Source organism: Dama dama, chromosome 26, assembly GCF_033118175.1.
Source record: "Dama dama isolate Ldn47 chromosome 26, ASM3311817v1, whole genome shotgun sequence".
Classification (NCBI taxonomy): Eukaryota; Metazoa; Chordata; class Mammalia; order Artiodactyla; family Cervidae; genus Dama; species Dama dama.
In genome coordinates this window covers 55,476,551-55,504,376 of record NC_083706.1, presented here as the reverse complement: position 1 = coordinate 55,504,376, position 27,826 = coordinate 55,476,551, and the positions used below count along the sequence as shown (strand labels likewise).

At 46.1% G+C, this 27,826-nt stretch overlaps 1 protein-coding gene across 4 annotated transcripts; it reads right to left on the bottom strand.

Moving 5' to 3' along the window:
- Positions 1-500: 500 nt before the first annotated feature.
- CEP43 (centrosomal protein 43) lies at positions 501-27,826 on the bottom strand. Of its 4 annotated transcripts, XM_061129999.1 has the most exons (13): positions 27,643-27,824; positions 26,753-26,806; positions 26,110-26,164; positions 25,550-25,638; positions 24,978-25,115; positions 20,846-20,926; positions 18,197-18,256; positions 8,566-8,792; positions 6,401-6,513; positions 4,707-4,775; positions 4,064-4,103; positions 3,119-3,215; positions 501-1,658 (listed from the first exon to the last, which is right to left on the bottom strand). In XM_061129999.1, the coding sequence occupies exons 1-13, from the start codon at positions 27,742-27,744 to the stop codon at positions 1,584-1,586; spliced, it is 1,200 nt and encodes a 399-aa protein (XP_060985982.1). In that variant the 5' UTR covers positions 27,745-27,824; the 3' UTR covers positions 501-1,583. The 4 variants fall into 4 exon arrangements, with proteins under 4 accessions (XP_060985982.1, XP_060985984.1, XP_060985983.1 ...); XM_061130001.1 differs by lacking the exon at positions 24,978-25,115 and having other exon boundaries at positions 27,643-27,826; XM_061130000.1 differs by lacking the exon at positions 18,197-18,256 and having other exon boundaries at positions 27,643-27,823.

Below are 27,826 nucleotides of genomic sequence, written 5' to 3'. Positions count from 1 at the left end.
AAAAATAAATCATATATTTGACAGATTCCAGAGGGCCAGAACAGAACTATAATCTTTATAGAAAGTGACTGTTTACAGAGATGACATCCAAGAGATGCATTTTGTAACAGCACACTGGGGGACTTCTGACAGCAGACTGCATCGTCCCGCAGCGCTGTCCTCACACGGGCCGTGGTGAGCCATGACCGAGACCAAGAGCAGCGCCCACAGCTGGGGGTTGACAGAGGGGCTCCCAGGCCACCCCGGCCCACATTCTGCCTTGCTTCCTCTTGGGGTTCATGGCTCAGTTTCACTGAAATTTTGTAAAATCAGATTCTAATGTCACATAACCTAAATACTTAATTACCGTTTCCCTTCACATTTCAGAGCCCAGTAAACATTTGTAGTAGTATACAGACTAGTATGAAATGAAAACCCGGTATACAAACCACAGAGTCTGTTCACTTCTTGAGATCAATGAGTTTAAGTTCCAATTTGCTCCTTTTATTAACAAAGCCAACTCTTAATAAAAAGTTTTAATTGAAATTAAAAAGTACAGAATTTAACCCTCGGTCACAGCTGTGCTTACGAACAAGCACGCCTCACTTCCGCAGTTCTCTGTAACACTCAGGACCATGGGGGTCCGCACCTATGCAGACAGCAGCGTGGGGACAGACACAGCGAACTGCCCCAGACTCCACCCCTGGCGCGACCCCGAGGGCCCCAGTGAGACTGTGCAGTGTGGAGAGCTGGTTGTCTGGGTCTGGTCTTAGGCCATGACCAGGGTCAGTCCAATGGATTTAAATACAACCAACTTACAGATCTGAAATGAAAGCACTACTTCATGGTTTCAGATGCATTTTGGTATTTAATATGTTTCAAAGCATCTTTACAAATAACTGCAATGAGGAGAACCTGTGAATAAAACTGCTTACACAGACCCAGGATGGTGACCTCAAATTCATCAGGGACAATTCCACAAATAAAAAATCACAAGCACCTCCAGATTTTAAATCTTTAAAACGAGCAAAACTAAGACGGACACACACAAGGATTTTAATATAACCTTAATGGTCTAACAAACCTCCCAAACGGAAGGAAATGCAAAGCCAAGTCAACCTATCAAGTGTAACTTACAGGCTCCAGGCTGCAGATCTTCCAGGCCACGGGCCAGCTCGCTGTGGAACCACCCACCACCGCCCCCTCCGACTGCAGACGCCCCTCCTGCTGCCGAATGCCTGAGCCCTGGTGCCGGCCGCAGGCAGGCAGGCACGTGGAGCCGTGAACCCACAGCTCTAGTGCCGCCTTCGCGATGCGCTTAAGGCCAGCACTGTACCGGCTCCCTCCTTGTGGTAAATTTGAGCCTAATCAACTTTCATAGAGAAGCATGTACCTAGACCAAATTAGGAATATTAAATCTTCCACACATGGGCTCAAATAGGAATTATTTTGTTTAGTATAATGAAAAGTTAATTTTTTAAAATATCTGTAATCCTTTGAAACACAAGGCATCAACAGGGAGCAGACATTCCAGCAAAGAGCGACTGTCTGGAGGGAACTGACCCGAGTCCCGTCCTCTGCCGACAGCGCCCTGCCGCGCGGGCCTAGGCCACATCTTCCAGGTAGTCGGCGACGTCACTGAGCTGCGACACGGTCAGGTCCTGCGTCAGGTCCTCCAGCTGCTCGTTCGGAAGAAAGAAGAGGATCGGTGTCAGCAAGAAACAGGTGTCCGTGATTCTCAGCATACTGCTGTAACTTACAGTATCATCTTAGACTCTGCCAACTGACTCACAGGGAAAAGCCCTTGTCCTGGCGTGGAAACACATACACTACCGCATGTAGAATACAAGCCAGTGGGAACCTGCCATACGACCAGGGAGCGCGGCTCAGTGCCGTGACGACCGACAGGCGTGGGACGGGACACTTTTACACCCATGCCTGATTCACACTGAGACCTACAGGGGTGGGAGGGGACACATTTACACCCATGGCTGATTCACACTGATTACAGCAGAAAACAGCATTGTAAAGCAATTATCCTCCAAGTATACAATTTTTTTAAACAGTCTTCTTCCTCACTTCCTTCTTCCTATTTTGAAATTGGCGAGGATAACAAAAGCTGAGCTGCCAGATGAACTCGACATTAACAAGACGACTGACTGCTAAAATTACCAATGTGTAGTTCTTTTGGTAACTTTAAAAAGCAGTATTTTCAGAACTCTTTAGGATGACATAAGGCGAAAAGGTAAGAGAAAACAAATTATTACAAACTTATTAGTATACTGTATCAGGAACCAAAGAAGGCATTTCACATACTATCAGGTAACCTTCGGAACAACTCTATAAGGGAGGCATTAACACCCCCATCTCAGGAATAAGGAAACTGAGGATCAAAGGTTAAAGCTTGCAGAAGCAAACACACATCAGAGAGTAAGATTCATTACAGATTCATTACACAGTGCTGCCTGTGTCAAAGGCCTTTCCCCCGTGGTAGTCTGTGACGGGCAGAGTCCTACCTCACTCGGCAAAGCAAGCTTCACCTCCAGGTGGCAGCCTCCCTCGGTTTACCGTGGGCACCAATGCCCAGCCCTGAGGTGCCACCTGGCGTCTCACACCTGAGGTCTCACACCCGACACACCTGGGCACCCTCCTCTCTGCCGACAGCCAGCTCAGGTGTGGGTCCCAAAACCGAGGCATGGCCCCACCCCGAGAGCCTGTCAGCGCGGCCCCGCCCCGGCCTGCCCAGCGCTCGCCGACACCCTGCGGCCAGTCCTGCTTCGGCTCCGGCACTCACGGGGGTCCTCTGCAGCCACCGCCCCCCCGGGACTGCTCTGGTGAGGACCCCTTGCCTACACCGTCTACACCCTGAGGCAGTGGGCTCTGACTCGTCCTGACCCACTGGAGTGGACCTATGCCCACAGCAGTGGAAGTCCCAGTAATCATACACAGGCATTTCACAAGCAAAGCGGGCCATAACTGGGAACATTCATGACAGGTATCGATCCCAGATCTGGAGCAGGAAACTCCACCATAAATCTTTCCTAATTTTCAACTGCTCTTCTCCCAGCTTCTGAAGCTCCCCAGTGACTCAAGGCAACAGGCAGAGACGGCACGCCCCAGGGAAGGAACAGCATCGCACTTTATCACTGGTGTTGGCGTCATCCATTTCCACAGAGAAGTCCTCCTCAATCTCTTCCCCAATACTCAGCTCACTCTTCTCTGAGCGATGGCTGGTGCTAATTTCAGGGAAAAAGAAAAATAACAACTCTCATTACAAGCATTTATAAAGAGTAACTACCATTCTTTCGTTTTTCAGGTATCTTAATTCTTTAAATAAAATAGAATAAAATACTTCATGTCATTCATTCCATACATCCCATCTCACCTGATCCTAAGTTAACTGAGCAATGGCAGCAAGAACAGTCCAATCCATTTAACAGATGAGAAAACTAAGGTTCACAACAGTGACTATGGTCACAATGGCATGAAAGAAGAAAACCCAGATTTTTAAAATTTCATTTCTCCAAAGTATGTTAGAAAGTAAACATGAGTCCCAAATTGGAAGAAAAACTATCAATAGCATAAAATCCTCACACTGATTTAATTACTTCCTAATTAATTATTAGCCAATTCATAGATTATATGTTCTTTACATTTATAAAAAAGTTATTTGAAACAAAATATCAAGAAATGTCATCTGGATCAGAAAAACAATTTGAGAGGGTGATCTGTTTACGCCAGTTGTGGACAATGCCCACCACTGAGATCAGAAAGGGGAGGCAAAGCACTGGTGATCGTGACCACACTGCTCCCGTGGCCTCTGAGTCCACCCTTCACCGCTGGTTCCTCTTCTGTGTCTCATAAGCTCCCTGAACATGATGAAGAAGTCCTCATTCTAATGTAACATGAGAAACATGCTTCACAGTCTAGGGACAATTCTGGATTAACTCTCTTTAACTCACATTCAATCAACACAAAAAAGAGAAGAAAGACACTAAATAAGCACAAATGTGATTTTTGTCATACTGTCCTGTTCAGAAATTGTTTACAATTTATATATTTCTTGTCCAACCATTTTTCTTACCTATTAAAATCATCAACATAGTCATCTTCTTCTCCACTCCCTGGTAAGTTTAAGAAAACATACATATATATTTACAATAAACACACCTCACCATATCGACAATTAGACATACACGTTTCCTTCAGAAACTACCCCAGGCAGACCGAGCAAAGAGTGAGAACCCAGCTAACACAGTGGGGACCGCTGGGCTGCACCTGAATCTGGGGAAACTAACCACCCCCTCACTCGCCTCCAGCTTCTGCAGCCGATTCCAGGACAAAAAGGCCACCACACAGTGGGCTGGAGCCGGCCATCAGCTGCTGACCGCCTGGTTCTACGGAGAGCTGAGCCCCAGGCCAAATCTGCCTACAACCCGTTTCCGGGCAGCCTGTGAGCTGAGAGTGACTTTTACAGTTTTCAGTGACTGTAAACACACCAACACTGGACACAGACTGCATGTGGCCCACAGGCCGGACGTGCCCACTCTGTCCTTCTGCAGAGTGCTGACCTGCGCTTTAAACATGCAAAGTGCCCGTCTGCGAACACGAGCACCTCTGATAATATAAGGAGCTCCAGATAGGCTGGCTGACCCTTCACTGAAGATTTCATTCTAAAAAACAATCACCGGAAAGTAATCAATACTGAAACTGGAAATTTAGTTTACCTAATCCAAGTGATCCAATTTTATCATTGACCAATTTAACATCTTTTAGAATTGGGTTTCCCCTTTTACCTGTGAACAGGAAAAAATATTCACATTAAATTGTCTGTTAGAATACAGTAGTCTCTAAACCATGTCAACTTTTTTTTCAGGGTCTGTTGACACATAATAACTGAACACTAATAAGAAATTACGAATTGTGACTAAATACACTGCATTATTCATTATACAATAAAATATGCTTACATTTTGTATTACACACCCCTTTTAACTACACACTACTATAATATACAGACCTTTTGTAGCCATACTATATTCTTTTTTGGAACTTGGCAATTGAAACCATTTTTACCCAACCATCGGATGTCAACCTTCCATAAGAAGCCCTACTGGGTATGAATTCACAGACCACAACTATTCTCATCAGTTTTATTTTTCTGTTAAACTTCTGCCTTCCGCTTCAACTTAATGGCTATTTCGTGGACTAAGCTAAGCTCCTCGCGGCTTTGTTTTTCAGCCCTCGTTCTCAATGGCCTCTCTGAGTCACTACTCCCGAATCAGTGTTAAGAGCGGCACGACCATGGCATTCTGGACTCCTTCCCTGAGGGTGACAAGGCCACAGGAAAGGAGAAAAGGAGGGGAACAGACGTGGTGGTCTAACAGACACGTGGCGAGTTCACCAGCTGCCTAGACGAGCCACAGGTGCCTGCTGTCCGTGCCCCGGGGAAGCCACCTACAGGTGTGTCCCGCCTCACCAGGGCTCAGCTGCACTGCGGGCACACTCAGTCGTGCCCGACTCTGTGCGACCCCGGGGACTGCAGCCCGCAAGGCCCCTCAGTCCATGGGATTCTCCAGGCATGAATGCTGGAGTGGGCTGCCATCTCCTTCTCCAGGGGTCTTCCTGACCCAGGGATCCAACGAGCACCTCTTACGTCACCTGCGCAGGCAGGCACATTCTTTACCTCTGGCGCCACCTGGGGAGCTGGGGAGCACTATAAGATTATGCAAAATGCCAGAGCCATTTCCTAACAAAGATCTACTCAAAGAGGCACATATATGCTCTAAACACTGGCAGTTAAATCCTGTATTTACTCTGATACAGTATACAAAGTTCATCTGCATGCTTACTACATGTTTAAGGCTATGCCTTTAAATCCTTGGTCTTGTCACCATCTGTGTGCATCAAGGCCACTCCGCGTCAAGCTATCAATCCCCATCTCGGCTACATATAAAAACATACAGCTGATCCAGATTGCCAGAGGCAGAGGAGCATTCTAACATTCTTACAATGATTACTGTGGTATGTACGGAATCTCTGATGCAAACTTTAAAAAATTAATTGCACTTAAATCCTACATAACTCATTTTAAATGTCCAGCAAAACAGAGATGGCTTAAAATTTTATCTATTTATTATATAAGACAGCTATAAACTGAATTTTCTAAAAGTATTTTCATGGCATAGGAAAAGCAGAATACAAACAGTATAGAAGATATGACCAGACTCAAAAGAAATTTTAAAAGTAACAAAATATTAACTGAAAATATCACTGAGTAGCAAAATTATAGGCTGTTCTTATGATTTTACATATATTTTTATGAAAAAAATAAATGATCATACACAATTAGAGGAAAAATAGCAGCAGCCTTAGAAGTACATGTCTTCAATCAGCAAGTCTAGAACTTTCAGACACTCACTTTCAGACTCTTTCAATGAAGGGGCTCCAGCAAGGGAGCTGAGTCCACTTTTTAGGGGGGGCGCATCAGAGAGCGATGCAAGGCTTCCTGCTTGCTTACTGGGTTCACTTCTCCTGACGAGAAACAAGCATGCAGTTAATGGCGTTCTTACCCGCTGCCCCTAACACCTAAGCAACTTGAATACATCTCACAGGCAACAACAGGCGCTGGAAAACAAAGAATATACATGTCACAGATTGAAGCCAAAATGTGTACCTGCAAGGCAAAGTAGACTAAGAATCACTGCAAATTCATTATCGCCTATCCAGAATCTTCTCCCACAAACAAACCTGCCCCTCATCAGCTTCACTGTCTGTGCTGCCTTGGCAGTCGCTTCAGGGGCCCAGAGATGCAGGCAAGGGACAGCGCAGGAGCCGACGAGCAGAGCCAACGAGCACTGCAGACACGGCCCTGCCGGCCAGGCCACGGACGACTCGCCAGCTGAGCCCTGCTCAGAGCCGGACCGCCCCGTCCCGCGGACGGCTGACACAGCACGCGCGCCTGGCCCGCCTCCTCGCACTCTAACACTGCGCCTCTCACCCCTCCAGCACTCTAGGAGCCCCATCCCTCTCTGACCTCGTTTCCGATTTCCTCTCTAAAACTCGGTTCTTCTCAACAACACACACGCGTGCTGCTGGCTTTCCCACCGGGACGCTTCTCACCCGTGTCCCCTCCAGCCGTCACCACGTCCTCTTCACCCCTAGTCAACTCACCAGGAAACCACTCGTCACCACAACCCTCCACTCTCGGGCTCTCGAGCCCACCCTGACCCGTCTTGGCCTGGCCCCCCTCGAGCAGACTGCCCGGGAAGGCCCCGGCGGCCTGCACAAGCTGAGCACACGTCCACCCTCCTCCAGGTTCCCTTCCCGCCGCGACCCTGCCTCAGGGGCCCTTCAGCTTCCCCGTCGGGCCTTTAGCTCAGAGAGATGAGTCCTTCCTGTCTCCTCTAGCCCAGACCTCTGCCTTCACACCCACACTCACACCTGAAAACAGACTTCCTCCTGTTGACAACCTTCTTAAATGAGCGGGTGAGAGTGAGGCTGGACGGTCACACAGCCCCCTGCGCAGCCAGCCTAGCTCTCTCCACTCTTCACCTCAGTGACGGCAGTTCCAACCTTCTAGTGCCTCAGCCGGAGAAGGCAATGGCACCCCACTCCAGTACTCTTGCCTGGAAAATCCCATGGATGGAGGAGCCTGGTAGGCTACAGTCCATGGGGTCACAAAGAGTCAGACACGACTGAGCGACTTCACTTTCACTTTCCTGCATTGGAGAAGGAAATGGCAACCCACTCCAGTGTTCTTGCCTGGAGAATCCCAGGGACGGCGGAGCCTGGTGGGCTGACGCGACTTAGCAGCAACACCAGTGGCTCAGCCCAGGAAGGGATTTGCAAGTACAGGTGCAGCAAGGGATGCTACGAAGCAAATTACCAGCAAATCCCTTTGGATCCAAATTTAGACTACATCCCTAGCCAACTGTCCTCACCACTTCCACCTGGCTAACCTCACAGCTTCTGTCTGCAGACCCAGCAGCCAGGAGATCCCGTCACAGCGCAGGTGTGTTCTGGTCCCTCTGCTTCTCAGACCCCAGGGCTTCTGGGACCCTCACAGTGGAGCCAGGCCTGGCCATATCGCTCCCCCGGCCCGAGTCCACCTCCCACAGGCGCCTTGGCCCACGCCTGGCCTCCTCTTCCCTCCGAGAGCCCACCCTGGGGCTGAAGCATTCTCTGACACCTCGAGACCCAGTGGCCCTCCACACTCGCACTCCTGCCCTCAAAGCTCAGTTCCCCAACACAGCTGCGTCCCCCAGACACGGCGCCTGACGGGCCCTCGCTGATGCTGCCATCCGAGTGTGAGTTCCCAGAGGCAGAGCCTACCTGCCTCATCACTGCTGCGCCTGGCACGCAGCCGGCATGCACCACACACCTACCTGCTGAAATCGTTAATGTCCAGGTCGTTCAAAACCTGGACTCTTTAAGCCCTAAATGGCTTTCAGGACACAGAATCAGACTTATGAATTCAATAATTACAAACCATTGGTAGCTCATTTTCTTAAACACAAAATAAAACATGTAGAAACTCCATTTCTAAGCCTCTGGTCTGATAACATAAAAGCACAGGTTACTCACCAACCGTACGCTGCTTCTGGTTTAGGAACAGGGTCATCAAAGAAAGAATCCCCTTCCAGGTCATCTTCATCTGGACCGGGACCCGCTTTGGCGTTGACATCGAGACTGTTGTTGCCTAACAAGGACCCGATTTTAGCTTCATGGGCCAGTAAGTGAAGACTACTTCTGCTCTTTGGCTCTGATGATGAGATACTGGTATCGCTGTGACTGGCATCATTGCTGGCCTTCTAGAAAACAGAGGAAAAGACAAAAGTTCTTGTGACATGAAAGTTAGTTTATAACTAACTTCTGAAGGGGAAAAATGTCAAACATGTTTATACCATCCCTTTCCTCCCTCCCCCCGTGGAAATACCTTTACCCGGCCCATTCATAAACAAACTCTCCCATTTCCTCCTACATATGTATCACTGCTTCATAAATTACCTTAATATGTTTTCAAATGGCAAATGGAGAGCATAATAAAGAGGCAAAGAGGAGCATCATCATTAGTACATCACATAATTGAACCCAGGAGATAAACAGAGTGCTCGTCAGGAAAACTCACAATTTTCTACCAAGGGCATCAAGATGAAAGTTTTGCGAGTGAAATCACCGGTCTTAATTCAGCCTTTCAGTGACTCCCTAACCCACACCTTCCTTGTGCATCCAGGACACATGTGTATGTGTGTCTCTATGTGAAAGTTAAAGTGCGAGTCGCTCAGCCACGTCCGACTCTGCGACCCCATGGACGGTAGCTCACCAGGCTCCTGTGTCCGTGGGATTATCCAGGCAGGAATACTGGAGTGGACAGCTATTCCATTCTCTGGGGGATATTCCCCACTCAGAGATCGAACTCGAGTCCCCCACATCGCAGGCAGGTTCTTTACCATCTGAGCCACAAGGGGAGTCCCCTGTTTCTATATACCGTGAAGCAAAGCACAACTCTCTCCAGCATTCATTCTCACTCTTGTTCTGCTGACCTGGGGATGTTAGCACAAAGCGTGGGTCGTGTTTTCAGTCAGCCCTGCCCTTCACAACCAGATTGTGTTCTATTCTTGGTCAGATTTCTTTCTGCCTTTAGATATTTCTATGTCAACAACAATAGAAATAATGAAACCAAAAAACCAGGACAGCAATAATAACAGGAGCATTTACGGAAAGCCTTCAAATGTCTCCCATGGTTACCTGATTTTGATCCTCAAAGTAACTCTATGGTGTGTGGACGGGTTCTGTCTTCTCTGCAGAAAAGGAAATGCAGAGGCATGACAGTCACCTGCCCAGGCCTCCAGGGCGGGTCAAGGGGTCTGCTATCAAAGTCTGATTCCAGAGGTTAGCGCAAAAGGCTTATACTCTCCACTCAGTGGAGTCCTCTGAAACTGCAGTTCGTATGGGTCAGAGATTTAGCCCCGACACTAGAGAGCAGCACTGAGTAAGACGCCAGGAGCGTGAGACGAGCGCTCTCCTGAAACATGGAACATGTAATGCAGTCTGTACTGTGTGTGTGTGTGCGTGCTCAGTCGTGTCTGACTCTTTGCAACCCCATGGATCCCATGGAGCCCGCCAGGCTCCTCTGTCCATGGAATTCTCCAGGCAGGAATCCGGAGTGGGCTGCCATTCCCTTCTCCAGGGGATCTTCCTGACTCAGGAATTGAACCCGGGTTTCTTGGAATTGCAGGCAGACTCTTTACCATCTGAACCACCAGGGGAGGCCCTGTACTCTACTACTAACTATGTAATTTTAAGAAATTTAATGTTCTCAGGCATGAACTCCCTCAAGAACTGAACCAGTGTAGTCTTTCCCAAGTCAAGTTACCACAAGGAGTTAAGAAAAAAGGGATACTTGGTTGGGGAAAAGTCACTGACTGCTGAAGCAGGGTAGTGACAGCACGTGTTATAACTGATTCCGCGAGACACTAGGAGGGCTGTACTTTTGACACGGGTTTGGCGGGGACGGTGCAGTAAGATACACGCCGACATTTTCACATGAGCTAGAAGCCATGATTAGTAACAGCAGGTAAGACACACGCTGTACGTTCCATATGTTATTAATGCAAAGAAATAAATAGTTGTAAAGAGATGTCTGGAGAAATAAATACCAAGTTATCACCCTTTCAGACAACATAGGATATTTTCAAAGAAGCAGACATTTTTCAAATTTCCTCACAACCCTCTTGAAGTTTTCCTGTTATTATCAGTTAGAGACACACCAACCACTTATGTATTTCTTAATAAGATTCATTCCCATTATAATTTCTGATTTACAAATGTTTTAAAAGATTTATATCTTCTCAAAGGAATATACATTTGGAAACAAATACCCTGAATTATTGTGCTTTTAAAACACATTTATGATTATAGATACTGAGATAGTATCTCCTTCAAAACACCCCTGAGAAACCTCAAAAGGATGCCTGACCTGAGACAAACACAAATGTAAAAGCACATTACAAAAAACAATCGTCATTTCAAAGTCTCTCTTCCCATGAATTCACATCATCAACATAACGTAAGTTCATATATTGAATTATCTGAACTGAATAACTAATATGTCCATGATTATTTTTGACAGGTTTTAGCAATATTCTTGCTATGAAACAAAAGACTAGTTTTAGGAAGACAAGTTTCATGGCATAGCATGTTATGATGCTCAACATAATACATACTTTTAAAAATAGTAACTTGTTTTAACATTATAGTTCTATTTATCTATGGAGTAAAAATTAAACTTTAAAAACACTCAAACTTCTTTGGAAGTGTTCCCAAAATAAATTTCTAAATCACACAGGAATGTGTCATTACTTTATAACTGGTTCTTTTTTTTTTTTATTAAACCAAAAAGACCATTACCTAACTGGGTCAGTAATGAATTCACTAAACTTGATTCCAAGTATTTTTTGCTATTAAACAAAAAAAGAAATCCACACTAACAAGAGAAACATTAATCAAAACATTCTGTAGATTAAAACAAAAGTACTGCAAAACTTCAAGAGCAATTTTCATCAAGAGAGCACACACTTTTTGAGCAACATCAACTCACGATGTATATACCCTGGGATCTGTTTAAAAAAACTTTTATCATGGTTTAAGACAAGTCTTATAAACTTCAGTTACTTGGGTCTCTATCACCTAGATGTGGATGAATCTAACAGCTGAGATTAAGAATTATTTAAAATGAAGTGTGACCAGAAAAACAATCCTCTGACAATGGTTTAGAATTCATCCCAGGACAGCCCCAGAGGCCCTGGCGATATTATGAGTTAAATTGTGATCCTCCAAAAAGTTCAGTTCAGTCGTGTCCAACTCTTTGCAACCCCATGAACCACACACGCCAGGCCTCCCTGTCCATCACCAATTCCCGGAGTCTACCCAAACCCAAGTCCATTGAGTCGGTGACGCCAGGCAACCATCTCATCCTCTGTCGTCCCCTTCTCCTCCTGCCTTCAATCTTTCCCAGCATATGGGTTTTTTCAAAAGAGGTAGCCAAAGAGGCTTCACATCAGGTGGCCAAAGTATTGGAGCTTCAGCTTCAACAGTCCTTCAAATGAACACCCAGAACTGATTTCCTTTAGGATGGACTGGTTGGATCTCCTTGCAGTCCAAGAGACTGTCTCAAGAGTCTTCCCTAACACCACAGTTCAAAAGCATCAATTCTTCGATGCTCAGCTTTCTTTACAGTCCAACTCTCACATCCATACATGATCAATGGAAAAACCATAGCCTTGACTAGATGGACCTTTGTTGGCAAAGTAATTTCTCTGCTTTTTAATATGCTGTCCAGGTTGGTCATAACTTTCCTTCCAAGGTGTAAGTATCTTCATTTCATGGCTGCAATCACCATCTGTAGTGATTTTGGAGCCCCAAAAAATAAAGTCAGCCACTGTTTCCACTGTTTTCCCATCTATTTGCCAAGAAGTGATGGGACCGGGTGACATGATCTTAGTTTTCTGAATGTTGAGCTTTAAGCCAACTTTTTCACTCTCCTCTTTGACTTTCATCAAGAGGCTCTTTAGTTCCTCATTTTCTGCCATAAGAGTTGGTGTCACCTGCATATCTGAGGTTATTGATATTTCTCCTGGCAATCTTGATTCCAGCTTGTGCTTCTTCCAGCCCAGCATTTCTCATGATGTACTCTGCATATAAGTTAAATAAGCAGGGTGACAATATACAGCCTTGACGTACTCCTTTCCTGATTTGGAATCAGTCTGTTGTTCCGTGTCCAGTACTAACTGTTGCTTCCTAACCCGCATACAGGTTTCTCAAGAGGCAGGTCAGGTGGTCTGGTATTCCCATCTCTTGAAGAATTTTCCAGTTTGTTGTGATCCACCCAGTCAAAGGCTTTGGCATAGTCAATGAAGCAGAAATAGATGTTTTTCTGGAACTCTTGCTTTTTCGATGATCCAGTGGATATTGGCAATTTGATCTCTGGTTCCTCTGCCTTTTCTAAAACCATCTTGAACATCTGGACGTTCACGGTTCACGTATTGCTGAAGCCTGGCTTAAAGAACGTCGAGCATTACTTTACTAGTGTGTGAGATGAGTGCAACTGAGCGGTAGTTTGAGCATTCTTGGGCATTGCATTTCTTTGGGATTGGAATGAAAACTGATCTTTTCCAGTCCTGTGGCCACTGCTGAGTTTTCCAAGTTTGCTGACATATTGAGTGCAGCACTTTCACTGCATCATCTTTTAGGAGTTGAAATAGCTCAACTGGAATTTCATTACCTCCACTAGCTTTCTTCATAGTGATGCTTCCTAAGGCCCACTCGACTTCACATTCCAGGATGTCTGGCTCTAGGTGAGTGATCACACCATTGTGATTATCTGGGTCGTGAAGATCTTTTTTGTACAATTCTGTGTATTCTTGCCACCTCTTCTTAACATCTTCTGCTTCTGTTAGGTCCAAACCATTTCTGTCCTTTATTGTACCCATCTTTGCATGAAATGTTCCCCGGGTATCTCTAATTTTCTTGAAGAGATCTCTAGTCTTTCCCATTGTATTTTTTTCCTCTATTTCCTTGCACTGATCACTGAGGAAGGCTTTCTTATCTCTCCTTGCTATTCTTTGGAACTCTGCATTCAAATGGGAATATCTTTCCTTTTCTCCTTTGCTTTTCGCTTCTCTTCTTTTCACAGCTATTTATAAGGCCTCCTCAGACAGCCATTTTGCTTTTTTGCATTTCTTTTTCTTGGGGATGGTCTTGATCCCTATATGTGACAAACCTCCATCCATAATTCACCAGGCACTCTATCAGATCTAGTCCCTTAAATCTATTTCTCACTTCCACTGTATAATCATAAGGGATCTGATTTAGGTCATACCTGAATGGTCTAGTGGTTTTCCCCACTTCCTTCAATTTAAGTCTAAATTTGGCAATTAAGGAGTTCATGATCTGAGCCACAGTCAGCTCCCGGTCTTGTTTTTGCTGACTGTATAGAGCTTCTCCATCTTTGGCTGCAAAGAATGCAATCAATCTGATTTCATCACCATCTGGTGATGTCCATGTGTAGAGTCTTCTCTTGTGTTGTTGGAAGAGGGTGTTTGCTATGACCAGTGCATTCTCTTGGCAAAACTCTATTAGCCTTTGCCCTGCTTTATTCTGTACTCCAAGGCCAAATCTGCCTGTTATTCCAGGTGTTTCTTGACTTCCTAGTTTTGCATTCCAGTCCCCTATAATGAAAAGGACCTCTTTTTTGGGTGTTAGTTCTAAAAGGTCTTGTAGGTCATCATAGAACCGTTCAACTTCAGCTTCTTCAGCATTACTGGTTGGGGCATAGACTTGGATTACCGTGATATTGAATGGCTTGCCTTGGAAATGAACAGAGATCCTTCTGTCGTTGTTGAGACTGCATCCGAGTACTGCATTTTGGACTCTTTTGTTGACTATGATGGCTACGCCATTTCTTCTAAGGGATTCCTGCCCACAGTAGTAGATATAATGGTCATCTGAGTTAAATTCACCCTATCCAGTCCATCTTAGTTCACTGATTCCTAGAATGTCGACGTTCACTCTTGCCATCTCCTATTTAACCACTTCCAATTTGCCTTGACTCATGGACCTAACATTCCAGGTCCCTATGCAATACTGCTCTTTACAGCATCGGACCTTGCTTCTACCACCAGTCACATCTCCAACTGGGTGTTGTTTTTGCTTTGGCTCTATCCCTTCATTCTTTCTGGAGTTATTTCTCCACTGATTCTCCACTGTCCCCCAAAAAGGGACATTGTAAGCCTAACGCCCAGGACTCCAGAATGTGCCCTCATTTACAAACAGGTTCACTACAGATGTAACCAGCTATGAGGAGGTCATGGAGGAGGTGGATAGACCCCTAACACAATACCCCTGGTGTCCTGATGAGAGAGGACAGATAAACACAGGGAGACGGCCCCATGAATGTGACAGCAAAATGGGGGTGACGTGTCTACACACCGAGGAGCATGCAGGACAGCCGGCAGCCACGAGATGCTGCAGAGAGGCAAGGACTCTCCTTCCCACCTCAGAAGGAGCCAATCCTGAGACACCCTGAGCTCAGACTCCAGTCTCCAGAGCCGGGGACAATGCACGCCCACTGTTCTGAACTACCACGTTTGGGGGACTTTGTTACAGCAGCCCTGGGAACTAAGAGGTATTTATAATAAACATCTGAAACATAATGAAGTTGTGTCTTTTCTTAATAGAGAGAGGCCTACTGCACAGCACCATGGCAGTCACTAAGCGCCCCTGGGTGAATGTCAGGATTCACACACTTTAAGGTGAACTACAGCAAAACTGTGAGAAAGCTTTAGTGGATGATTCAGTTTCTCTAGTGCACTTACACATTCAAGATTTTAATCATTTCTAGATTAACAGAAAATTAGCATCATAGAGAAGTTTCACAGAGAAATTACTGTTTTTCCAGTAGTTGAAAACTCAATTATCATTAATTCCAGGTCTTAAAAACCTGGGGGGGGGGGGGGTAGGTGGACAAAAACTTGCTTTTCTAAACTAAAGGCTTAATCAGCACTGTTCCTGAGAGAAACATAAAGGTTAAGCAATATCCCAGCTCTGCAACATTCAGAAGCATTTGTCGGATTTTAACTCTCTTCTGTGCCAGGCCTCATCTCCGCTCCCCCACTCCCGTGTCTCCTGCCTCTCCTGCACAGGGAGGCGGGGTCTTCCCACTGGGCCACCTGGGGAGGCACATCAACATAAGGCTGGGCTTATCCCAGAATTCCGAAAACAAGGAACAAATTAAGAAATGTCATTTATTAAGAACTTGAGGCCAAAAAAAAAATCTCAACAAAAATTAGCTTTAAAACACCTGAAAACAATTATGGACAGAAAGGATAACCTTTGATGCTCCATTTAATGTGATGATTAAAACTGCTTAATGTTAAAAACCAACAAACCATCTAATAACTTATTCAGTTTTTTCATCTGAATAGTAAAAACCTTTGTGGAGCGTAACAAGTCTATTTTAATTTTTGGTATTTTTTTCAGACAACTAGCACCATGCTTGGTACAACAAAACAGTTTACAATTAAACAAATTATTACAGATACGTTGGCAATGTTAATACACGTTGAAAATGTCTGAGTAAAGAAACACCTTCCCATCCAGAATTTATGCACCTTGTATTCCACCTCCAATATCCATCCTTCCCTGTCTCACAACATAACAAAAACAGGAACGTAACTTTTTTTTTTTTTTTAGTTTTTTTTCTAGGAACGTAACTTCTATTTCTACTAGATTAGTTCAAAACCTTAGATTTTGCTATGTACATTAACAGGTTTACAAGAGTAGTATGTACAAATTAGTTATCCATGTAACTGATTTTTTAAAGTTTATTTCTGATATGACTATAGCTTCTCTGAAAATAGCCGAAAGTTTCTGAATGAGCAATTAATACCTATGCTTCACCGCAGGCAGAGCAGCTCTTCCTGCAGGGCGCCCAGGGCACGGGCTCCTCACGGCCGGGGCAGCACTCCCAGATGAAGGTGCCACCACCTACGGTGTGAAGGGCTCCCCCTGGAGCCCAGCTGCGGATCAGCCCAGACCAGAGGCAGCCTGGGATCTGGGTTGTCAGGGTGTGGAGGACGCTGGGCTACGCCAGGGCCCTGGGCGCCTGCTGCATGCACAGGGCGGAGCAGGAAGGCGGGGCGGGAGAGGGACAGGCTCCTCTCTCGGGCTGGAAGCAGGCAACACGGGGACAGCACAGGCTCCCTGTGAAAGCGACTCAGAGACACGAGCAGGAGGGAGAGGGGAAAGCAGTTTCCAAGAAACTGAGCAAGTGCTCTGGGCTCAGGAGGGGCTAACTTGCAGCCTGCAACTCCAGCATCCGGGCGGATAGACTCTCCTGTCACTCCTCAGAGCACACGAGGCCCTGCTCGGAGCAGAGGAAGGGGGAGGCCTGGGGCCCCAAGGCCGCGACCAGCACACAAGGTGAAGCGTGAGAGGGGCTCTGGTTCTACGTATCAACTTCCTTCAAACGTCTCAGCTTCTCTAAAACTCACCACACCAACACGATTTTAAAATGTGATACTATGAAATATACTTTTCAAAAAGTACAAAAAGCTGATTTAAGACATCTAAAAAAAATTCCAATTCATACTTTCAATTATTTTTCTTAAGGTCTGTCTCACCTCTGCCATTTGATCATAAACTGCTTAAGGGAGGACCCATGTTAAATTTGTCTTGCTCTCAGCACTCAACACTAAAACTTTCACTATGTAAACGTTCAAACATACTCCAATACATTTTAAAACATCTTCTCATGTAGCAGTGCAAAAAGAACAGTGTGAACAAATATAATAACAGGAGTTTACCATGGAAACCACTAGAACTAAAGCCAGCTAACATAGCCAACACAATTTTTCAAAATCCTTCAATTTCGGAACTCTTGAACTTAGTGAAAAAAATCTGTACATAAACTATGACTCAACAAGGACTAGTGATTCTCAGAACTGAATGTTAAATAACTTGATTTTACTCTAAATAAGTGTAAGAACTACATTGGCAACTAATAATTCTCCTGAGAACTCTAATATTTAAATATTATAAGCAGCGCATCTACCAACTTACTCAAAGTCTGAGACCTTTTGGGGAGGAAAAAAAAGCAGCCAAGGCAGTGACACGGAGGGTCCCCGAGTCCACTGCGGGCTGGCGCTTGAAGAGCCAGGGCTCGGAGAGGCTAACGGACGTGCAGGGCTGAGAGCTGTTCAACATGAGCAGAAGTGTCCTGAAGGACACCAGGGCTGGCCTTTCAGTTGCCAACTAGAGCTTATCCAGAAAGCAGTCTGATGCTCTATTTACCTCAGATAAAAATCATTGGGTTAAGAACACATAGGTGAGCATCTACTTAAGAGGAGAGTAAAGTAAAAGGAAGGTATTTTCAACTTTTTCTGTTGCCGACAAATCAAGGAATTTTCAAAGCAAAACTGAGAGTAGAGTTTTAAAATACAACAATATGATTTTCACCTAGGTAGAAAGTTAAGTCAAACTACTTTTTCTTTTATGTCACCATGACTTTGGCACATTCTGCTCATAGACAAAGAAAGCGGTATTTCAAAAGGAAACATAACCCTAGGCCAAGGGGAACTGGGCCCCCGGGGAGGCCCGCAGGGGGCTGGCGGTATGCCCGCCCAGCCGCCCTCCTCCTCACCCTCCCGCGTGTTACCTTGGCACCAGACTGCTGCCCGCTTGTCTTCTTCTTACCTTGTCCTCTATACCTTGGTATCTGAGCATGAGAATAAAATGACATTTTACCACAAAATAGAAATCTTTAAAAGTAAACTAATTCATACCAAACTAAGTAAGATTCCTATAGAAAATGTCTTAAAAATGGAAAATCTAATTAATATATTCTTCTTTGAAACAGTTTTTTGCCTTTTCTTGACACTCTTCCTAAACTCACTCTGCAGTTCATGTCCAGCAGTCACGGGGTCACACACAGGGCCCGCAGCCTCACCCCGCCTGGTTCCCTGTGTGAGACTCATTCCGTCCCACTCTGGACAGTGGCACCCCAAGAAAGCCAGCCTTCCATCCTCGCAGCTTCCTTTAGGAACCAACTTTCTCAGGGGGATGCAGAGCAAGCGCGTCCAGGCTAGGCTGAACCCTGGGCCTGGCCACAGCTTCCTGGGACTCCTAGAGCTCTTCAGGCTGATGAGGTGCCCTTCTTCGAGCCCCAGACACTCGGAGACCTCAGAGAGAGAAGGAAGCTGGCCAGAAAGGGGTGGGCAAAGTACTGGGACCCCGAATAAAGATCCTGTAGGACTACAGAGGAACCTCATTTTAATTGCCAACAGAATGCCTTGTCTTCAAATAGCCCCAGCCAGCCCCACTAGAGACGAGCTTTGGTGTCCGAAGTGCCCACTGCCCCCACAGGCCTAGGTGCTGAGGGAGAGCTCAGGCAAGGCTGAGGACCATCAGAAGGTGGAGGGGATCACCTGGAAACAATCAAGTGTCTCCAGGTTCACCTTAAAAATTACCATCGCTTCTCATTTCCTGACTTAAAACTTAAGAGTCTCATGATCAGTCTCATGATACAGCTTAAAACATTTTTATGTAGAGAGAATACAAATACATAATACATACAACTGACATTAATATATCATCCTGAAGACATATAATATGTGGAAAGTCCGTATTGCTAACATGCTTTAAGAAATAATATCTAAAAAGAGAACTTCCAAATAACTCAGTGTTACAGGTACTAATAAGTATTTTGGAACATGCATTAATTTTAACCCCACTCAAGCCAGATATTCCCACAGAAAGCAAAGCTTTCTTTCCCTGCGGCTCTGTGTGGCACCTAACCTGAAGAAAGCATCAGACTCACAACCTCGCTCTCCCCGCACAGCAGTTCCAGCCTGATGAGCATCGTGGGAGAATCCTTCCTAGACCAACACCTGCCCCTCGCCCCAGGAAAGGCTAACTGGACCTCAGGGAACAGGACACCTACCACCAGCATGATGGCCTCATTCCTGATTAGGAATAATGCACAACATTCCTCGGACTCCTGAATTTAAAAAATAAAAAGGAGCCACAAAATCAAAGAACCAGCAACAAAAAACTGGAACCATTCACTGGTGTCTACTCCCAGGCATCCGGAAAAGAAAGGAATCCAGCGGTGAAACCGCTGCTCTCCAGAAGCTCACCTGATTCAGAAAGACACAGCTGGTACCGTGAACAACGGCATCAGGGCCGTCGGGGAGGACGTGCTCCACCAGAGGCACGCACACAGCACTGCAGACCCACGCCCCGCGGGGCAGGACCGGCGGGTTCGCCCACCGCACGGGCGGAGCGCCACCCAGCGCAGGGGAGGACGCCCTTCCTGACGGTCACCCTGCCATCCACCCCGCTAGGACAGGCAGCCCTGAGTCTAAACTCCAGCAGGGGTCCCACTCCGTTTCTTCTCCATTATCCAAATCCCTGAAGTCAGAAGGCCTTAACTTCAACAGCTCACACATACACACACGCACAACTCACAGACACATGCACGCATAGACACACACAACTCACACACATGCACACACTGAGACACACACCTTCATACACATGCACGCACACACACAACTCATACATACACACGTGTGCGGATACACACACACAACACACATACAACTCACACACACACACACCCCCCTCATACATACACATGCGCAGAGACGCACACACATGCACAGAGACACACACAACTCACACACATACGCATGCACACCCACACAAAGATAACCAGAGTACATAAACGTTCTTGTAAATTCTCAAAATAGCTCATCAATATAAAAAATCATAATAATGTACAATTCCAAATCTGAGCACCTGTCTATACTATTTAACACAACAATTTTATATTCTGGAACTTAATATTCTGAAATTATAGGAATTTAAAAGTGAAAAATAAGTAAACTTCCTTTGTCAATTGGACCAAATGTTCAAAGTATGAAATGAATCCAAATATCCTACAATTCTGTTATTTAAGAGCATATTTCTTTCTATGGTACAATATTCAAAACACTATCAACAAAGCAAAAGAATTAATTTAAAAAAATTTTTCATTAGAAAAAGTAAATTCAGTATTTTAAAAATGCATAGTACTAAGATACAAATCTCATATGGCTCAGCATATAAATCACTGATGAAACAATTTAAGAACATATTTACATGGCATTTTAAAAAACCTACTGACTTGTATAATGGTCCCAAAGGAGCTTATTAAAGTTTCAGAAGATCCTCATAAATAAAGATTTCAACAAAGGATAAAAAGCACTTTCAACAACAATGACACTCGTACCAAGACTAGAGACAGGAGCCTTGGCCCACTCACCTTACTGGGAGGAGTGTGTGCACCTGTTTTTCCTTCTGGTGACTTTGGCGGAGAATGTATATCAGACAGGTCCAGTGCACCCTGAAATATTACACGGTTGAAAATTAAGACACGTTTAAAAACAAAGCATGAAATACTAGTTATACCTCAATAGAATTTAAACATTTAAAACCACTACACAATGTTGCCATTTTTTCTTCCTATTAATATAAATATCCTTAGATTTTCTCCAGATTTTACCAAAACCACAAATAAACAGACTTAGGATTCTAATTACCTGCTGAGTATTTCCCTCAAGCACCTGGAACAGGCTCCTCAGACCACATGTATTAATAAATACGCCCCTAGCGTTCTTTCCAAGTGAACCATCTCACTTTGCTTTCCCTGCTCTCCACAAAAACACCGTCCTCTGATTCTCAAAGATCGTCTCTTTCTTCCCTCCCTGGACTTACTTCTTTACTTCATTTGGTCTCAAAAAAAACAAACAAACAAACTCATAAAAACAAGTAACTATTTCAAGAATGCAGGATGAGGCACTCAGTTACAGGGGCTGCCAGGAGTGAGAGAGGAAGGAGAGAAGGGGGACCGCACACTGCACAACTGGGTGGGCGAAGAGGACGACCGTTTCAGGTGGAAGAGAGAAGAGAAAAAGGACAAGGCAAGGAAGCAAAGGCCACTCTAGGGTACGCTCTGTTTGGCCTAAGTACAAGCTTCCAGATTTCAAAACCAGGCATGAGGCTAGAAAGCCAGGATGGGAGCACACCATGCAGGGTCTTACGGCTGAGGAAGTGAGGGTTGCTCAGTCGTGTCTGATTCTGTGACCCCGTGCATGTGGTCCTCCAGGCTCCTCTGTCCATGGAATTCTCCAGGCCACAACACTGGAGAGGGTAGCCGTTCCCTTCTCCAGGGGATGTTCCCAACCCAGGGATAGAACCCAGGTCTCCCACATCGCAGGCTGATTCTTTACCAGCTGAGCCACAGGGGAAGCCCACAGCTGAGGACCCTGAAGATTATGCAGTGTCATTCCATACTCACTGCAATGTTTAAAGAGGGACAAAATAGACAAAGGGCTGAATTTTAGAATTAATTCAGCAATCATGAACAGAAAAGACTGAAAAGATGTGGGCCCAGCAACCTGGTCTTAAGGAAGGTTTAAAATGCACGTTTTGAGGTTTCCCAGGTGGCACTAGTGCTGAAGAACCTGCCTGCGTTTCAGGAGGTATAAGAGATGCAGGTTCCATCCCCGGGTTGGGAGGATCTCCTGGAGGAGGGCAGGGCAAGCCACTCCAGTATTCTTGCTGGAGCATCCCATGGACAGAGGACCCGGCAGCCTATGGTCCAGGGGTCACACAGAGTCGACTAAAGCAACTCGACATGCACACACACACACAGTGCACTTTGGGTGAAAGCATCTCTGAGTACAGTGGGCTAATCCACAGCTAGTTTTCTTCTCCAGCATCAAAAGTCAAAATGAGGTCAATGAAACCTACGATTTTTTATTTCATTATAAAAATAACAGAATGTTTCCCCTCAAAGTGGTAAGGACTAGTAAATGACAAAAGGGCCAAAGCAGATACCTGTGAGCGCCCTGCTTTAAGTGTCAACCCACTGTGTGTGTGCGTGTATGTACACCCATGAACTACTAAAAGACGACGCCGGGTATGAAGGGGGGAAAACCAGCCAGCAGTAGAGCTGACACATCCAGCCCAACGGGAGGCTCTCCGTCCTGAGGGGGGATCCGCTTCTGGAGCCACAGAGACCCCACGCCCAGTCCACGGGACAGACCTCAACCACACCAGGCAAACTGAGTGGGAAGCTCTAGACCCACCTGTCAAGAGTTACAGATGGAAAATGCATTTACTGAGTCTCAATTCCAAATCTAACCAACCAGACAGGAAAGCTCCTATTGGGTCTTTGAGGCAGACATTCTGCCAAGCAGGGCACAGAGAGCTTCCAGGAACCAGCCTTTCTTTCAGGAGCAGCTGCCAAAGCTACAGGGCCCAGGAGGGACAGCGACAACTCTTACTGAGAAACGGGGCCGGGCCCGAGCCACGTCACAGAGACAGAACCTACACAAACTGAGACGGGACGTGCAGAAGGGCCAGGCAGGTTGGGGGTGGGGGTCACTTCTGGTCTGGTGCAGCTTTCACTGTGTTAGACGTAAAGACAACAAAGTCAGTTTTCTTTCACTAAGATTCACACAGGCCAGTGAGTTAACCAGGTGAAGGGCTGGAAATTCTGGTCTCAAGCCTGTGACAACGATTGGGCTGGGCTTGGGAGTCCTGTGTTCAGTCCTAACAGCAAAGGAAGGAACAGGAACAGTGGTCACGGCCTGCCCAGCACGGCTCCCAGAGCTCCGTGACGCGGCAGCCTTAGTCCTCGATGCGACCACAAACACACCTGACTCTCTACATCTCACAGGGGCGGGACCCGAGGCACGCGGAGGTTAAGTGGCTGGAGACAGGCACACACAGGATGGAACGAGGTGCACTGTTGCCCAGGCAGTCTGGCCCCAGAGCCCAGGTTACTGCCAGGCGCTGAGGCAGGGAGAGCGAGCCAGAGAGACAGCGGGCAGCCAGCACCGCAGGAGGGGAGCCAGAGAGCAGAGAGAAACAGGACGAAAGGGGCAAGCAGACAGACCCAGCAGGCAGGCCACAGAAGCCAAGGACGCATCACCTCCACCCAGACTGAGGCCCAGAGACAGCAGGGACCAAGGCCACCTTTTAGTTCACCAGAAGCTAGCACAGCAGCCTCATGGAAAAAGTTCACACCAAAAACTGCCTGACTGTGACGGATGACTGAGCCCCCAGCGCATGAGCTGCAGTCGAGGCTCACCGCCTTCTCCAACGCCCTTCCTGAAACAGCTACTGCTCTCTGCTAACTAAAATCACCACCCCTAAGAAGTGCGGAACTCATCACGGACCACGGGATCTGTCCTCCGTGGTGGCTGGGTGTGCTCAGTGCTCAGCAGTGTCCGACTCTCTGCAGCCCCGTGGACTGTAGCCCGCCAGGTTCCTCTGTCCAGGAGACTCTCCAGGCAAGAACACTGGAGTGGGTTGCCATTCTCCAGGGGATCTTCCCCACCCAGGGATTGGAACCCATGTCTCTACCATCTCCTGCATTGTAGGTGGATTCTTTACCAGCTGAGCCACCACGGAAGCCCTAATTTAAACGTCCATTTCCTTATGTGAGCACATCTTGACTAGCTCCCAACTCCTCTAGAACAGATGACTTGCTTATATTTTATCTTTTAATTAAACAATCTGTTTAGTACGCCTTTGATGCTATAGATATTCAGTCAAGCTTTAATGATTTTCAAAGATTCTAATGGGAAATACACTCTGAGACTCTCCCAATGGAGTAATGCAGCCCATAACCTTCCAGGTTCCCACCTACGCACTTCTATTCAACCAGGTATCTGAGACAGTCACAAAGTTGTCTGTGTCAGTGAACCAGCATCTTGATGGAAAATTATTGTTTGTAAAGGAAATCAGACTGTTAATCTCATCAGTGTGATTTCTAAAAAAAAAGGCTAAGAATCAGAAATACAGTGGCTAATTTAAAAATTACAAAAATGTTTGGAAACTGCAGAATCAACAGTTTATAAAGTTTTCAGCCTAGTTTTAAAAAGATTTTAAGTTCAAAAAATTGTTAACAAGCCTACAGCTCAGCCTACGTTTAGAAGCAGTAACAAAAATAACGACCAGCAATCCGTTGGGTGTTCTCAGCATCTCACATGCACGAACTCACGCGTGTAAGCCTCCCAATGCCCGAGTGAAGTCCACCATTCCCGTCCACAGAGGAGCCGCCGGGAGGGGAGTCACGTGACCAAGGCCAAACTCGCCTGGCGGGGGAGCCGGCAGGGGCTCCACACACGCGGCCCCTGAACCCCGCCCTCTGAGGGCCCCTCCCCAGAAAAGGCGCAAAAGCAGCAGCCCCAGAGCTTCTGCGTCTACAGTTTTCATGAAATTGTGCATTTATACAATCTCTGAGTATGTCTGGTTTGATTTGAAGGAGTGTCCTCTTTTTATTTCAACCTGACTCAACACGTGTCAACTAATCCGCACAGCCGCCCTAGATAGGCAACAAGTGGAAAACAGAAACAGATAACAAAGGACAGGACTGTACTCACTTCCCCACTGGTTGACCCTTTTTCTTTCTGTTGACAGCGTCTGACCACTTCTAATAATAAGGGTCCACCCACAGTACCTTCGGCTTCAATAATTCCTAAATCTCGGGCTAAATTCTCTCGACCTTCAAGACCTTGAAACTGGGAAAGAAATAAGATGTAAGAAAGTAAAACAGAAATGCACAGAAATATAGCAAAATTATTTTCAGAGGCGAAAGAAAAGTATTTTCAAACTTAAAGACATCCCTAATCTCAAAGACATCATTTTTCTAATGTCTCCATTTTTAAGACTACACATCTCGACATTTAAAGTCCCCATGAGCAGGTGCAGGCTAACACTGGAACAAACGTACTCTACAATAACAATTCTGTCAAGTTCTGTGAAGCAGGGACACTGGTGCCAGCTGTCTAACAGCTCAAATGGCATTTAAGAAACTAAGACATAATCAACTATGAAAAATAATCTTTATGCAAGACACTCTCAATTGTCCAATTTTGTTAACTTTCAACTTGTAATGAACCCATCTGTGTCAAAGGCGGTTTCAAGGACAGACATTAAAAAGCATCATTCTTACTGTGCTAGTTTCAGGCTGAAAAACTGCCAAGGTAAAGTCAAGATTAAAAAACTGAAGAAATTCGGCAACGAGACTGGCCACCAGCCGGCCTGCAAAGAGCAAAAGAGAAGGTGGGAGAGGATCTTTAGGAACCCAAGGCCTCGTCACAGACACTGGAAGTAAGATAGCTAAAGGGAATAAAGTTTCTCAGGGTTTTAAATTACAATTTCTTCTCTCTGAATAATACAATTAAGGGATAAATGTCTCAGTCTCCCTCATTAGGATTGTCAGGCTGAAACAATAAATAAGACAATATAACGTTCCATAAATGGATTAGACTATTTTGCTTATAACTTTACAGTACATCAGCTTTCTGTAATAAAACTGTCTTTAACCAATAATGTTCCATAGCCAAAGATTTTCAATAGCAAATCAACAGTTGTACAATCATATACAATTTTTAAAATGAGAACTTCTAATAATTGACATTTTAAAAAATAATCTGAAATTCCTGACTTATCTCAAATGGAGTCAAGATTCAAAAATTCAGAGACAGACAAAATAAACAACAAACATCTTACCGTCTTTTGTATTTAAAAACTTTTTCAGGCTCTCATTAACTAAAGGAGCTTTGTTCTGTTAAAAAAATGAAATATCATTAAGCATTACATGTTCGTCCCCAAAACCACTACAAAATGTAGACTAAAGTTTAATTTTTTGGCAAGATATTAAGTAAAATACTGTCACACAAAAAATCATGGTTAAACCCATTCTGTAACTACTGATTATTACAGGAACTGTTTTTCTGTTAAGCTAAGGACTGAGATACTCAATTAGGAGATTCGTCCTGACAGCAGCAAAAGAAATTTTTAGGTGTAATAGTAATGGATTTTAAATGTTAATGAATTAGAGGGTCCCTGGAGCATAAGGGACTATGAAACCATTTCTTCAAGTGTTTCCAATTTCCCCTAAGAAAAGGGATCGATGAGATTTAGTACTGACTTCAGAGTTCCTGTGATAACTTTCTTTAGGTTACTCCAAAACTCTAAAATACACATGAAAAGAGGATAATCTTGACTCTCCCCTAACAGTAAAGGAGCATAATCTTTAGTTCAAAATTATCCCTAGCTATACACTACTATAAACAGCATTTCAGAATGGTTTTTCAGCAATTAGACCTTAAATGAAAATGAACATGGTCATTAAAGTTTGTAGATTTCATACCTCTACTTTTTCTTGCTCCTCTAGTGCTAAAAACACAGCTGCCCGGAGTTCAGCCTTTAAGGGGGGGGTGGGGGAGGAGAGGAAAGGAAAAAAAATTATCTGCAGACAATTTTCATGGCAAGAAGCACAAACACCGAAATTTCCAAAGTCAAAACGAAAACCAGCAAGATTATAATGCTCAGGAGGCAGGTGCAGAGAGAGGTCGGAGGGCATCCTGACAGACTGAAGAGTGACGCAAGCTCTCAGGTCCGCTGTTCGTGCCCCTGGCACTGTCTCTCTCAGCACCCATCTCTCCGGTTTAAGCTGCGATGTCCAGTCCTTAATCATGCCCACCAGTACTGTGAGTGAATGAGAAATACACTCCAAGAAACAAGCTGCTGGACACCCACAACCCGCCCGTTACAGCCAGCTGGAGGGGCTGGCCGACCGGCAGCTCAGGCCAGGGGCGAGGGAGACCCACGGAGTGGGCAACAACTCGACCACCGGACTGTGGGCGACTGGACCCTCGGAGGCGGGGCGGGGACCACGGCGGAGCAGTGGACAACTGGACCCCCAAACGTGCAGTGGGGATCAGAGCGGACAGCGAGCAGCTGGACCTCAAACGTGCAGGGGCTGTAGGCGACTGGACCCCGGACGCCGCGGTCGGCGTCCTCCGACTCAAGCCAGCAGGGCCCCTTCGTCCGCTCACCGCCGCGCCGCCCGGGGCTCCCCGTGACTGACCCCCGACCCCCGCGCGGGCCGCCGCCGAGGGGGCCGGCGGCTCTGACCCCAGCCCGGGCGGCCCGCCCGTCGCGCCCCGCGCCCCTTTGTGGCGCCCGCGTCCACACGGGCCCCGCGGCCCGCGAGCGCGGCCCGCCGCCCGCCGCCCAGCTCGCCGGCCCCCGCCTCACCTTGATGCGGTTCAGGACGCCGCTGTTCTCCAGCGTCTGCACCAGCAGGTCCCGCAGCTCCGTGTCCTCCTCCGCCACCACCGCGGCAGCCGTCGCCGCCATCTTGCTTCTCCAAGACAACCGCCCAAGCCGCGCCAACGGCCGCCGGTCGCCTCAGCCCGCAGGGCGCGCGGCCGAGACCACG